At 39.5% G+C, this 14695-nt stretch overlaps 1 protein-coding gene across 4 annotated transcripts in view; it reads left to right on the top strand.

Moving 5' to 3' along the window:
- The first annotated feature begins 470 nt into the window (after positions 1 to 470).
- The window catches only part of rgs19 (regulator of G protein signaling 19), a 77327-nt gene continuing 63102 nt past the window's right edge, over positions 471 to 14695 (top strand). For 3 of the 4 annotated variants that reach the window (XM_075475400.1, XM_075475398.1, XM_075475399.1), the window contains exon 1: positions 471 to 755. Coding sequence is in view for 2 of the 4 variants with exons in the window: in XM_075475398.1 (XP_075331513.1) it covers positions 699 to 755 (57 nt within the window). In the remaining 2 variants the exon portion in view is untranslated. Of the gene's footprint in view, positions 756 to 4989; positions 5114 to 14695 lie in introns of those variants that run through there. The other variant, XM_075475401.1, reaches the window with a different exon arrangement.

Consider the following 14695-nt stretch of genomic DNA (forward strand, 5'->3'; position numbering starts at 1 on the left):
TCACATGTGTTCATGTCACTCAAAAAATATGCATCTAATTCAATTCAGGTTCGAGTCAAATAGTTAAAAAATCGTTTCACTCACAAAAAAAGGGGCTAAAACATTCGCCAGGAAAGGTGAAGGGAATCGGGTCGGCCGGCCCTTCTAATGAGGTGTCCCTTATTTATTTTTCAGGGAGTTGGCGACCCTAGGCATGAATGAGATGCAAAATGAGATGTAAAATCGTATTGTAAAGTTCAAAGGTGTCTCATAAAGTAGACATGCAGCATTGTTGTCAAAGGATCTTTCAGAATGGAGGAAGAGCCTCTCATGATGGAGAAGAACGTTCAACATCTCGTGTTACAGCAACTATGATGTCCAAACAGCCTGCAAAGTTGCTCTGGAACCACCACAAGTCTCCAGCCTGGGTAGGACGTGTGGCAACGCGCGCGACTCCGCGCATGCGCTCTGACGCTCCTGTCCGCCGGGGCGGTGATCTCTCTCCCTCGCTCGTTCCAGCTGTCTCTCTATCGCGCTCTCTCTATGGGAAAAACCCAAGCAGGAGGAGATCAGCAGAAGGGGGGAGGTGGAGGACTCCTTCTTCTTCTTCCTCTTCTTCTTCCGACACAGCGGTGCAGGCAGGCTATTTAGACAAATCAAATTAAAAGGAGCCCCACACCTCCCGGCGCGGAGCGGCAGAGGAAGAAACAGCAACACGGATGTGCCTCCGAAAGCGCAGCGGACACCACCCTCCAGACCTCATTAATGCCAAGATTGTGAGTATGTGTTCGGCTGCAGAAAGGGAGCTGAGCCCGGGGGGGTGGAGGGGTGCTGCTGTCAGTTTAATCTGCCTTTCTCCGGCAGCGCCGGGGCTTTTGCTCGCTTCGCGTTGTTGAGGAAAAGGTCCGTCTCCTTAGCCCTCCCCTCCCCTCACTTTCCTTCCCTCTGCCACCCTCCTTCCTCACCCGTTCCGTCCTTTCCTTTCTCAACTCATGTTTCCTTCTCCCAGCAGCCAGTCTTTGGGGATAAAGAGGAGCAGAAGGAACGCTCTTAGTTAAAGGCTTTCCTTTCAGTCTTTGCTCTTTTTCTTTGTTTTTTTTTTTCTGGAACATGAAACAGGAAGAAGAAGAAAAAAAGAAGGAAATGGCAGGGATGATTCCCTTAATGTATTTTTTTTGTCATTTAGACCGAGAGCCTGTGCTGTTCTAAGTAAGGCTATGCTTGAAAAGTTCCCTTTAACTGGTTGCTTAGCTTCAGCAGTAAATGTCCAGGACAAACTAGCCAAAGATCTCACCTGCAGTGGTGAAACATTCAGTGATGAAGCTTCAAACGTCTGAACAACTGAATGCTTTTCCATCAAGTCTACCATCTTTTTTAAAAATTCAACTTGAAAAGTGAAAAATGGAACTTTGTGTGAGTTTCTGCTCAGTGCTGCTGCAGGTGATCTGATCACCCTGGGTGCATTTGGCCTTTTTTGGACCAAACCCTTCTACAGACTCCCTGAATGTACACGATACTGCCAAAAATATTAGCTCATCCATCCAAATAATTAAAGTCAGGTGTTCCAATCACTTCCATGGCCACAGGTGCATAATAATGTAATAATGTAATATGTAATATGTAATTCCAGCACCTCAGCATGCAGACTGCTTCTACAAACATCTGTGAAAGAATGGCTCGCTCTCAGGAGCTCAGTGAATTCCAGCATGGTACCATGATAGGATGCCACCTGGGCAACAAGTCCAGTGGTGAAACTTCCTCTCTGCTAAATATCCCACAGTCAGCTGTCAGTGGTGTTATAACAAAGTGGAAGCGATTGGGAATGACAGCAGCTCAGCCAGGAAGTGGTGGGCCAGGTAAAACAACAGAGCGGGGTCAGAGGATGCTGAGGCTCATAGTGCTCAGAGGTCACCAACTTTCTGCTGAGTCAGTCGCTGCAGACCTCCAACCTTCATGTGGCCTTCAGATTAGCTCAAGAACAGTGCGTAGAGAGCTTCATGGAATGGGTTTCCATGGCAACTGCATCCAAGCCATACATCACCAAGTGCAATGCAAAGCGTCGGATGCAGCGGTGTAAAGCACGCCGCCACTGGACTCTAGAGCAGTGGAGACGCCTTCTCTGGAGGGACCAATCAGGCTTCTCCATCTGGCAACCTGACAGAGGAGTCAGGGTTTGGCGGTTGACAGGGGAACGGTACTTGTCTGACTGCATTGTGCCGAGTGTAAAGTTTGGTGGAGGGGGGATTATGGTGTGGGGTTGTTCTTCAGGAGCTGGGCTTGGCCCCTTAGTTCCAGTGAAAGGAACTATGAATGCTTCAGCATACCAAGAGATTTTGGACAGTTTCATGCTCCCAACTTTGTGGAAACAGTTTGGGGACGGCCCCTTCCTGTTCCAACATGACTGTGCACCAGTGCACAAAGCAAGGTCCATAAAGACATGGATGAGCCAGTTTGGTGTGGAAGAACCTGACTGGCCTGCACAGAGTCCTGACATCAACCCGATAGAACACCTTTGGGATGAATCAGAGCGGAGACTGTGAGCCAGGCCTTCTGTCCAACATCAGTGTCTGACCTCACAGATGAGCTTCTGGAAGAATGGTCAAAAACTCCCATAAACACTCCTAAACCTTGTGGAAAGCTTGCCCACAAGAGTTGAAGCTGTTAAAGCTGCAAAGGGTGGGCCGACGTCATATTAAACCGTCTGCATTAAGAATGGGATGTTACTGAAGTTCATATGCATGTAAAGGCAGATGAGTGAATACTTTGGGCAGTATAGCGTAGCTTGGGCCTGGAGCGCGAGATTGCGTGGTCACTCTTGATAGTGTAGAGTACAAAAAACACTTACATGCACATGTCCAATGTAATAATCAAGAAATACATCTGATAGATGGAAAGATTAAACTTTAAAATAGGTTGAGTTCGTCACTTTTGGACATGCAGGGCTTCCAGATCTGGCAACACGTGGTAACAACTGTTACCCAGCTGGGACAGGCTGTCGTTGGGCGAGAGGCAGGGTACACCTCACAGAGACAAACAATCATGCATGCTCACTCCAGGGTCAACTTACAATCCTCAACGAACCTAACATGCTCGATATTAGATGCTGAGAGGAAGCATTTACTTGATCCTAAACCAAGTAAAAATGTATTTGTTGCAAAGCAGGGCTGAAGCAGAGAGGAGGAAGTCCAAATAAGGACAGAAAAAAGGAAGTGGAGAACCAACAGTTTTAAGGTTAATTTCAAACATGACTCATGGCGCAGCCAGTGTGTCGCTTACAGCTGCATGAGGATATCTGGCAATGTGCTGCTCGGAGCAGGTTGCTATGTGTTGGAAAGTGACCCTAAAAGAGTTTCATGCGCGTTGTAAACTAGTGCAAAGGGCTCTGGTCCAAGCAGGGACGAAGTGGAACAGGAATCTGTGGGTCATGATAGCTTTGTATCCCAGAGGTTAACTGTTCAAACATTTGCACTGCCAATAGGTTCTATGAAAGCTGGACTTTCTGTCTGCAACATCATGTGTTCACAATTTGGTCATAGTTTTTTTTTTTTGCTTGTGCTGTGGTCATGTGTTCAAGCCATTAGCATTCACTTATATTCTGCTCATCAAACAACATCCACTTACACCTCCCGGGACCAGTCGTTGTACAACTGTGCCACTGATGGGTCTCTTGTGTTCATAAGGAAACTATGCAGTCAGACTTCTAAGAAGTGTTGGAACTGTAGGAGCAGACGAGTTCTAAGAACTCTATTTGTGGTCTTCCACACACTGGTCCTCAGTTACAGTAGTGTACACACAAAAGAGAGGCGGTATGAACTCTGAAGAAGTTCTGGTCTGAAAGTGCCTGTCGGGATTCCATCCCTCAGACCACATCTGGGGGTAGTGATGATACACTGACTGTTTTCCACCTACAGAAAGAATGCAGCTTCACCACGACCAGTTGTGATATGCCAGCTCAGATTTCTGGTATTAATCTGTTCTTTCTGTTCCTGTTATTTAATTGTACACCTCAATGACCCGAACCCTAATCTTTAACAATAGAGCTGTTTTCACACATCCTGCAGCCCTGGAATTTACGAGATATATTTAGATATTTTGAAGGGCTGCATATGAGAAGACACGACCTACTTTGTGCATAATTGACACATGACTCCTTATCATCAGCTTTTGGTATTAGACTTGAACTTTGACCTTTATTTTATTTCGACTAACATGGCTTCAACTGTGTCTATCTCATTCAGAAAGCTGAAGTCTTTCTCAGTTTACTGATTGCAGTGACTCTTTCAGTAATTTCAGAAGTTTTTGAATTGGAAAGTGAAAATTAATTATTGTTACAGGCCCTCCTTGGACTGTAAATGTACATCCCTAACATATATAGTTGCTTTGTGTGTTTTTGATGTGTAAGGTTGTAGCGGCCTTGTCTTACCTGATGATATGTTTTTAACAGATGCTATACTCTCAGAGCAGTATAATACAACCTTTGTATGGACTTTAGGGTTTCCATTGAGACTCATTGGGTTCTTGTAAGACTCGTAGAGACCAAAGAGTCGTCTGTGGTGAGGCCAGTTCCAGAGGAAGACACTCAGAAAAGCAAACGTGAATGTGTTGTTGGATTGAAATATGCTTAATCTAAGTCGGATAACAGATTCTTGGGGAAACATAACGGGCACCTTTGGGTGACGGTACTGCATGAGAAGAGACTTTGCAGTGTTAGAAGTTCAGTTCTTGCACATCTTCTGTTTCAGTGTAGTGTGTATGAGCAAGTCGGACTGCTGTCTGATATGCTTTTAGGTGGTGCTTGTTGGTGTAAACCCTTGCTTTCTCATGCTTCCACCTTTAGTTTAATGCACACTTCTTAGACGATCAGGATTGTATTTTTTTCCTTCTTCTTGTTGCCAGTTGGTACACACTTCCTCTTCCTGCGTCTTTCTTCATTGTGTCTGTTGCCTGCTTCCTCTTTTTCAAGTTAGTCATCTCCTTCCCTTCCTGTATCTCTTTCTCACCATTTCTGCCTTCTCCTTAGATTCTCTTTTTGTCCTTGATTAGTTTTCTATGCCTGTCAGTCCACCTTTGCTTTTGCTTACCATTGGAAGTACCCATGTGTTGCTGACACAAAAGTAGCATCAGGGCACTGAAGGTTGGTGAAACTCTTACATCTTTTTAATGTCAAATGTTTGTCCAGGAATGAAAAAGTCTTACTCAGTCTCACTTTAATCTATTATCAAAATCCCCTGAAATTTCAAATGTCAAAATACAGGTTTGAATGTAAATGGGGCAAGTCTGAAACATGTTAGATGAAGCAGAAACACAGTTTCAGTGACCTGTCACAGCAGCCAGCTGGAGCAGAGCTCTCCACAGAGCGCCTTTTGCACGCTGGCATCATATGCAACATTAATAATTGCAGTTACAGACACCAATGACAGCTCACCTGTGTAGGACGTCCCGGTGCTACAAATAAAACCAATTTCATATATTAGGCTACCCAAAACGTATTGTTATTATTTATTCTTCTTACTAGTTTATTAGTTTTAAATCCATAAGTGAACAGTGTTTGTCGCTCCTTTTTGTGTAATAAACTATTTGAATATCATTCATTTGCTTTTGGAGGGAGTTTTGAAAATCACAACGGACTCATGACATTGTCAGGATCTGACGGTATCAGACACACCTACATGACAGCTGTTACACGCACACACCAGATTTATAGTGAAATAGTAACAACACAGCCCTTATGGATGGATCCTGAGGGCCATCATCTTTTATTCTTATTTTTAAAATCTGAAATAAGCCCACATCCACCTGATCCTCCCCTCTGACTGTAGATTCGACCCTTAAATTATCATTCAGGGGGACTGTTACCTGTTGAGTAACGCACATTTCCTTATATTGATAGCTTTGTTGGAATGGTGGGATGTTTGCATGTCGGAATGGCGGTTGCCGCCCCTCCCCGTGTATGCACGGGTTCTCTCCGGGTACTCCGGCTTCCTCCCACCGCCCAAAAACATGCATGTTAGGTTAACTGGTGACTTTGAATTGATCCCAGGAGTGAGTGTGAGTGTTTGTTTCACAGGCAACTTGCCTCACTGCCTGTTGCCCAATGACAACTGGGATAGGCTCCAGCCTACCCTTAGTTGGATTAAATATAGAAAATGGATGGAGGTATTTCTTGAAAAATATATTCATAGCAACTCAAAACAGTTTCGAATGATTTCTCTTGTTTAATAAACTGATAAGTAAGATAAGTTTAAAATGTTGTTGAATAGTTGAGTGAATGTGCAACACTGCAGATTATTCTTTCTCCATTAAATCAACATCTTGTACTTTAAATGTACTTTACTTGTGGCTACTGGCTGAAAATATTCTTTGCAAATGTTTAACAATCATTGGGCCTCATGCAACAACCATTCGTACGAACAGAATTGTTCTTAAGTTTTGATTGATTTCAAGTGATTTAAGAGAATTTGCGCATTCACCAATTTGTTCGTATTTTACGTTTTCTTTCAGGTATGAACAGAATTTACGAGTGATGCAGAGCTGTCGTAGGAGTCACGTAAAATAGTCCGCTGTTATTCGAATCAAGTGTGCTTGACTAATGGATTGTATATTTAATTACTTTGAAGCAAACATAAATAAATATATACATTATACCCCATAATAATGCAGACATTATTCTGTTTGACTTAAATGATGCACTAATTGAAGGTTAATTTGACTCTGTATATAACAAGGTCAATGGAAAGTGTAACCAGCGGCTGACTTGCTACTTTTGGATGCTTTAGCGCGTCAGGCTCTTGGAAGAAAGCGTGTGTTCCGATACGTGTAGATATCCTTGCGGAGACAGACGAACGGCTTACATCGGGATTTAGATTGCCAAGGACTGTGCTGCTGCAAATATGTAGCTTGCTAGAGCCACAACTCCAGAGAGAAACACGCCGATCAAACCCAATCCCACCACACGTCCAGGTCCTCACCACCCTTGGACTTTTGGCCACGGGAACCTTTCAGAGGGAGATTGGAGACAGATCGGGGGTGTCCCAGTCCTCTGTGAGTCGTGCGCTTCCCTTGGTCATCAAAGCTCTCATCAGTTTATCACCCATGGTACATCACATTCCCATACACCGCTGTCCAACAAGTACACATTAAGAGGGACTTTCATCCCGTGGCTGGACTGCCAAACATAATCGGAGCAATAGACTGCACACATATACGCATCAAAGCACCCGTGCTGTTGTGGAGCGCACTAGTGTTTATGTTTATGCATTTAGCATACGCTTTTTACCAGTACATTTAACATTACAGCTAACAATAAGCTACGTAGAAGGAAAGCAATAGTCAGACTCTGTCAGAGGTGACAGTGTAGAGATAAAGTGCAGCTTTAGAGGGAAGTACAGAAAGAATCCAGATTATTCTGGCAAGCTGCGTTTTGCACAATATTGCCATGAATGAGGGTCTCCCACTACCTGAACCAGCCAAGGCATACAACATGCCAGAAGACCCCCCCTCATGGACCGCCCCATCGAAGGACCATCATGATGAGGCAACAACTGATTGCACGGCTTTAGTTGCAGTCATCGAGCGCCTGCTCATGGCGAGACGTTTTTTTTTTTTTTTTTTTTTAAGCCATTTTCATATCAAACCATTTCTTTTTTATTTCGGTGACATTATGAACTACAGCATCATTAGTTTTCCTTATTAAAACTAATTGACATGATGAGCAACAACCTCGCCACTAATCTCTGTCTCATGGTTTCAATGTGGAATTCAAGTTACTCACTTGAGGGGTTTTTCAAAGGAAGCTGATCAGCGGAGGTAGATTTTCAAAGGGCAGCTGCTTTAAGAAACCTCCCAACTCCATTTAAAAAATGAATAAATAAACTACATCATACTTCCTTTTAAATGGATTATGTTTTAGAGACCAAAGATATGTCTTTGCATTCTACTGTTTGATGCCCTCCACCTTTTCTATCAATAGATTAAATATAGTTGATATAGATTATATAGTAAGTCACCAATGGTTTTACCAGTTTCGGCAGATGTTTTTTTTCTTATTTTGGTTATTCGTTTGTCAGAGCTGTATGGTTTCTAACTTGGGCTTTGTGGTTCAATGTGTAAAGTATTTCATTGATCAAGTATCATACATTATTCCGATTTCTGGCCTAGTTTTTGGTGGTGCTTTCCACTTATTTACTCTGTAATAGTGATCATGTACTGGATGTTACTCACTGCTGTTGTCCTGTGTGGGACACTAATCACTGGTATTTCATCCACTTGAATGGAAGCTCTCAAGTTCAGTGAATAATTGAATTTCTGCTGAAAACTTTTATTTTTGAAATGACACAGAGAAGGAGTCTGCGACTAGTTGTGAGAATGCATTAAGCATTCTCACTATTAAGTTCCTGTTTCTCTTTATTGTGAGAATGCATTAAGCATTCTCACTATTAAGTTCCTGTTTCCCTTTATTATTCTTTTGTCTTCCGCCGATTTTCGGCATTCAACTACTTCAGCATACTTTCAGCTATTTCAACAAATTTGGTATCAAAATGTTCAGCTCTTTCAGCTCTTTTCTGCTATTACTTTTGGTATTTCTAGCTTTTAAACTTTTTAAGATATTAAGCTTTTTGTTCAACTTTTTTTCCCTTTAAAAGTAATGGTAAATCCTTCAAATCCTTTCAAATTTCAAATCGTAACTACTTCAGCATACTTTCAGCTAGAGTCACCATTCAAATTTTAAAATGTTCATAAGACAATCAGCTATTACCAAATGTGTCAGCTTTTAAAAATATTCGGCCAATTTTGAAATATGACAGTTTAAAAAATATGAAAATTAAGTTTATCTTCAAATCCTTTCAAATCCTTCAAATCCTTTCAAATCCTTTCAAATCTTAACTACTTCAGCATACTTTCAGCTAGAGACACCATTCAAATTTTAAAATGTTCATAAGACATTCAGCTATAACCAAATGTTTCAGCTTTTACAAATATTCGGCCAATTTTGAAATATGACAGTTTAAAAAATATGAAAATTTTGCTCCTTCTTGGATTAGTGAGACATTTGAACTATGAGCCTTTAAGCTTGAACAAAATCTCCCATTCTGACGAAATCTTCCATTTTTGAATCAGCTTCAAGTGTTTCAAACTGCTTCGATTTAAATATAGTTCACTCCACAGATGTAAAACTACTTTGCTAACTTCCTCTAAGCCTTCTGCTTCTAAAGGTGTTAAAATTATTTTTCTAGCTGCTCAACTTTTCTCACAAGATGTATTGGAAGTCAGTGTTCGGCATCATTTCTCTCCCGCGATCGGCCGTCTCATCTCTCCATATATGTTGTGTGTGTCCAAACTGCTTCGATTTAAATATAGTTCACTCCACAGATGTAAAACTACTTTGCTAAGTTCCTCTAAGCCTTCTGCTTCTAATGGTGTCAAAATTATTTTTGTAGCTGCTCAACTTTTTTCACAAGACGTCTTAGAAGACAATGTTCCGCCTCGATTTTGTCTCGCGATCGCCGGCGCCTGTGTCTGTCAGTACTCTTTATATTGGTCGTATGCACTTCCTGTTTAACAGGATTGGGTGGCCTAATGGTAAGACTAACGCCCTTTTGTGCGGGCTGTAGGGGTTCGATCCCCAGCTGTCAAAACCTTTCTTTTTTTTTTTCTTCTTTTTTTTTTTTTTTTTAACAATTTCAGCCATTTCAACTGTTTATAGCTTGAAATCATTACACTTTCGTCTTTTAAATGTCATTTCAACTTCAAACTCCTGTTTCTTCTCAGCCTTTTTTAACTTCCATAGTTCCTTCAGCTTTTAGCTTCTTTAGCTTCTTTAGCTAATTTAGCTTTAGCTCCTTCAGCTGTTAGCTTCTTCAGCTCCTTTAGCTTTAGCTTCAGCTTTAGCTTCTTTAGCTGTTTTAGCTTTTTTAGCTTCTTTTAGCTTCTTGAGATTCTTTAGCAAGGTAATTCAGCTTATATGCATTCTCACTGCTGTTTCATAGGAACAGCAATTTCTAGTTGTGAGAATGCATTAAGCATTCTCACTATTAAGTTCCTGTTTCCCTTTATTGTGAGAATGCATTAAGCATTCTCACTATTAAGTTCCTGTTTCTCTTTATTATTATACCGTATTATTATTCTTCCGCCGATTTTTGTCCTTCAACTACTTCAGCATACTTTCAGCTATTTCAACAATTTTGGTATTAAAATGTTCAGCTCTTTCAGCACAATACTACTATTGTTTCTGGTATTTCAAACTTTTCAACCTTTTAAGATGTTAAGCTTTTTGTTCAACTTTTTTTCCCTTTAGAAGTAATGGTAAATCTTCAAATCCTTTCAAATCCTTTCAAATCCTTCAAATCTTAACTAGTTCAGCATACTTTCAGCTAGAGACACCATTCAAATTTTAAAATGTTCATAAGACATTCAGCTATTACAAAATGTTTCATCTTTTAAAAATATTTGGCCAATTTTTTATAACTATTTAAGCATACTTTCAGCCATTTCATCTTTTTCTAGCTTAAGTTTATCTTCAAATCCTTCAAATATTTTCAAATCCTTCAAATCCTTTCAAATCCTTTCAAATCCTTCAAATCTTTCAAATCCTTCAAATCCTTTCAAATCCTTTCAAATCTTAACCAGTTCAGCATACTTTCAGCTAGAGACACCATTCAAATTTTAAAATGTTCAAATCTTTTAGCTTCTTAAGATTTTTTTAGCAAGGTAATTCAGCTCATGCATTCTCACAGCTGTTTCGCAGGAACAGCTCTTTCTAGTTATTATTATTCCGCCGTTTTTCGGCATTCAACTACTCCAGCATACTTTTAGATATTTCAACAAATTTGGTATCAAAATGTTCAGCTCTTTCAGCTCTTTCCTGCTATTATTTTTGGTGTTTCTAACTTTTCAACTTTTTAAGATATTAAGCTTTTTGTTCAACTTTTTTCCCCATTAAAAGTAATGGTAAATCTTCAAATCCTTTCAAATCCTTTCAAATCTTAACTGCTTCAGCATACTTTCAGCTAGAGACACCATTCAAATTTTAAAATGTTCATAAGACATTCAGCTATTACAAAATGTTTAATCTTTTAAAAATATTTGGCCAATTTTGAAATATGACAGTTTAAAAAATATGAAAATTAAGTTCCTTCTTGGATTTTAGAGTGAGACATTCAGCAGTGCTGATAAGTTTCAACTTTTCAAACAAATTACTATAACTTTCATACAGTTTAACTGAGAGAAACAAATTATACCTTAAAATGTAGGAAAACTTGTCCTCTTTTAGCAAATGTAACTCCTAAAGAGCTCACATGGACAGATTTTGAACTATGAGCCTTTAAGCTTGAACCAAATCTCAAATTCTGACGAAATCTGCCATTTTTGAGTCCTCAAAACCAGCTTCAAGTGTTTTCAAACTGCTTCGATTTAAATATAGTTCACTCCACAGATGTAAAACTACTTTGCTAACTTCCTCTAAGCCTTCTGCTTCTAATGGTGTTAAAATTATTTTTCTAGCTGCTCAACTTTTCTCACAAGATGTATTTGAAGTCAGTGTTCGGCATCATTTCTCTCCCGCGATCGGCCGTCTCATCTCTCCATATATGTTGTGTGTGTCCAAACTGCTTCGATTTAAATATAGTTCACTCCACAGATGTAAAACTACTTTGCTAACTTCCTCTAAGCCTTCTGCTTCTAATGGTGTTAAAATGATTTTTCTAGCTGCTCAACGTTTCTCACAAGATGTATTTGAAGTCAGTGTTCGGCGTCATTTCTCTCCCGCGATCGGCGGGCGGCCGTCTCATCTCTCCATATATGTTGTGTGTGTTCAAACTGCTTTGATTTAAATATAGTTCACTCCACAGATGTAAAACTACTTTGCTAAGTTCCTCTAAGCCTTCTGCTTCTAACGGTGTTAAAATAATTTTTCTAGCTGGTCAACTTTTGTCACAGGACGTGTTCGAAGACAGTCTGCGCCTCAGATTTGTCCCGCGGCTGCAGCAGTTTCGCTCTGTGTCTGTCTGTGTATTCTTTAAATAGGTTATATGCACTTGAAGTCTAACAGCACGAAATGGCCTAATGGTAAAACTAACGCCCTACCGTGCGGGCGGCCCAGGATCAATCCCCAGCATGTTAGATCAAATTTAAAAAAAAGTTTTTTTTAAAACTATTTAAGCATACTTTCAGCCATTTCAACTGTTTCTAGCTTAAGTTTATCTTCAAATCCTTTCAAATCCTTCAAATCCTTTCAAATATTAACTTCTTCAGCATACTTTCAGCTAGAGACACCATTCAAATTTTAAAATGTTCAAATCTTTTAGCTTCTTAAGATTTTTTTAGCAAGGTAATTCAGCTCATGCATTCTCACAGCTGTTTCGCAGGAACAGCTCTTTCTAGTTGTGAGAATGCATTAAGCATTCTCACTATTAAGTTCCTGTTTCTCTTTATTATTATTCCGTATTATTATTATTATTCCGCCGTTTTTCGGCATTCAACTACTTCAGCATACTTTGAGCTATTTCAACAAATTTGGTATCAAAATGTTCAGCTCTTTCAGCTCTTTTCTGCTATTACTTTTGGTGTTTCTAACTTTTCAACTTTTTAAGATATTAAGCTTTTTGTTCAACTTTTTTCCCCATTAAAAGTAATGGTAAATCTTCAAATCCTTTCAAATCCTTTCAAATCCTTTCAAATCCTTCAAATCTTAACTAGTTCAGCATACTTTCAGCTAGAGACACCATTCAAATTTTAAAATGTTCATAAGACATTCAGCTATTACCAATTGTTTCATCTTTTAAAAATATTCAGCCAATTTTGAAATATGACAGTTTCAAAAATATGAAAATTAAGTTCTCCAAATCCTTATCTTCAAATGCTTTCAAATCCTTCAAAATCTTCAAATCTATTCAAATCGTAACTGCTTCAGCATACTTTAACCTAGAGACACCATTCAAATTTTAAAATGTTCATAAGACATTCAGCTGTTACCAATTGTTTCATCTTTTAAAAATATTCAGCCAATTTTGAAATATGACAGTTTAAAAAATAGGAAAATGAAGCTCCTTCTTGGATTTTAGAGTGAGACATTCAGCAGTGCTGATAAGTTTCAACTTTTCAAACAAATTACTATAACTTTCATACAGTTTAACTGAGAGAAACAAATTATACCTTAAAATGTAGGAAAACTTGTCCTCTTTCAGCCAATGTAACTCTTAAAGAGCTCACACGGACAGATTTTGAACTATGAGCCTTTAAGCTTGAAGAACTTGTCAAATTTTGAGGAAATCTGCCATTTTTGAATCAGCTTCAAGTGTTTCAAACTGCTTGGATTTAAATATAGTTGACTCCACAGATGTAAAACTACTTTGCTAAGTTCCTCTAAGCCTTCTGCTTCTAATGGTGTTAAAATTATTTTTCTAGCTGCTCAACTTTTCTCACAAGATGTATTTGAAGTCAGTGTTCGATGTCATTTCTCTCCCGCGATCGGCGGGCGGCCGTCTCATCTCTCCATATATGTTGTGTGTGTTCAACCTGCTCCGATTTAAATATAGTTGACTCCACAGATGTAAAACTACTTTGCTAAGTTCCTCTAAGCCTTCTGCTTCTAACGGTGTTAAAATTATCTTTCTAGCTATTCAACTTTTCTCACAAAACGTGTTTGAAGACAGTCAGATTTGCCCGCGGCTGCAGCAGCTAGCTCTGTGTCTGTCTGTGTAGTCTTTAAGTAGGTCAAATGCACTTCCGGTGTAACACAACGAAATGGCTTAATGGTAACCCTACCAGCCTTTAGTGCAGGTGGCCCGGGTTCAATCCCCAGGATGTCAGCTCAAAATTAAAAAAAAAAGTTTTTTTGTAACTATTTAAGCATACTTTCAGCCATTTCAAATCTTTCTAGCTCGAAATCATTACACTTTCATCTTTTAAATGTCATTTCAACTTCAAACTCCTGTTTCTTCTCAGCTTTTTTTAGCTTCCATAGCTCTTTCAGCTTTTAGCTTCTTTAGCTGTTTTAGCCTTTTTTAGCTTCTTTAGCTAACTTCTAACTCTAACTCTTTTGCTCCTTCAGCTGCTTGCTTCTTCAGCTCCTTTAGCTTTAGCTTCTTCAGCTGTTTTAGCTTTAGCTCCTTCAGCTGTTAGCTTCTTCAGCTGTTTTAGCTTTAGCTCCTTCAGCTGTTAGCTTCTTCAGCTGTTTTAGCTTATTTTAGCTTCTTCAGCTTTTAGCTTCTTTTAGCTTCTTTAGCTCCTTTAGCTCTTAGCTTCTTCAGCTCCTTCAGCTTTAGCTTCTTCAGCTCCTTTAGCTTTAGCTTCTTCAGCTCCTTTAGCTTTAGCTTCTTCAGCTACTTCAGCTTTAGCTTCTTCAGCTGTTTTAGCTTTTTTTTAGCTTCTTAAGATATTTTAGCATGGTAATTCAGCTCATGCATTCTCACAGCTGTTTCGCAGGAACAGCTCTTTCTAGTTTTATCTTCAAATCCTTTCAAATCCTTCAAATCCTTTCAAATCCTTTCAAATCTTAACTACTTCAGCATACTTTCAGCTAGAGACACCATTCAAATTTTTAAATGTTCAAATCTTTTAGCTTCTTAAGATGTTTTAGCAAGGTAATTCAGCTCATGCATTCTCACAGCTGTTTCGCAGGAACAGCTCTTTCTAGTTATTCCATATTATTCCGTATTCTTCCGCCAATTTTCGGCATTCAACTACTTCAGCATACTTTCAGTTATTTCAACAATTTTGG

The sequence above is a fragment of the Odontesthes bonariensis genome, chromosome 10 (assembly GCF_027942865.1).
Source record: "Odontesthes bonariensis isolate fOdoBon6 chromosome 10, fOdoBon6.hap1, whole genome shotgun sequence".
Lineage (NCBI taxonomy): Eukaryota > Metazoa > Chordata > Actinopteri > Atheriniformes > Atherinopsidae > Odontesthes > Odontesthes bonariensis.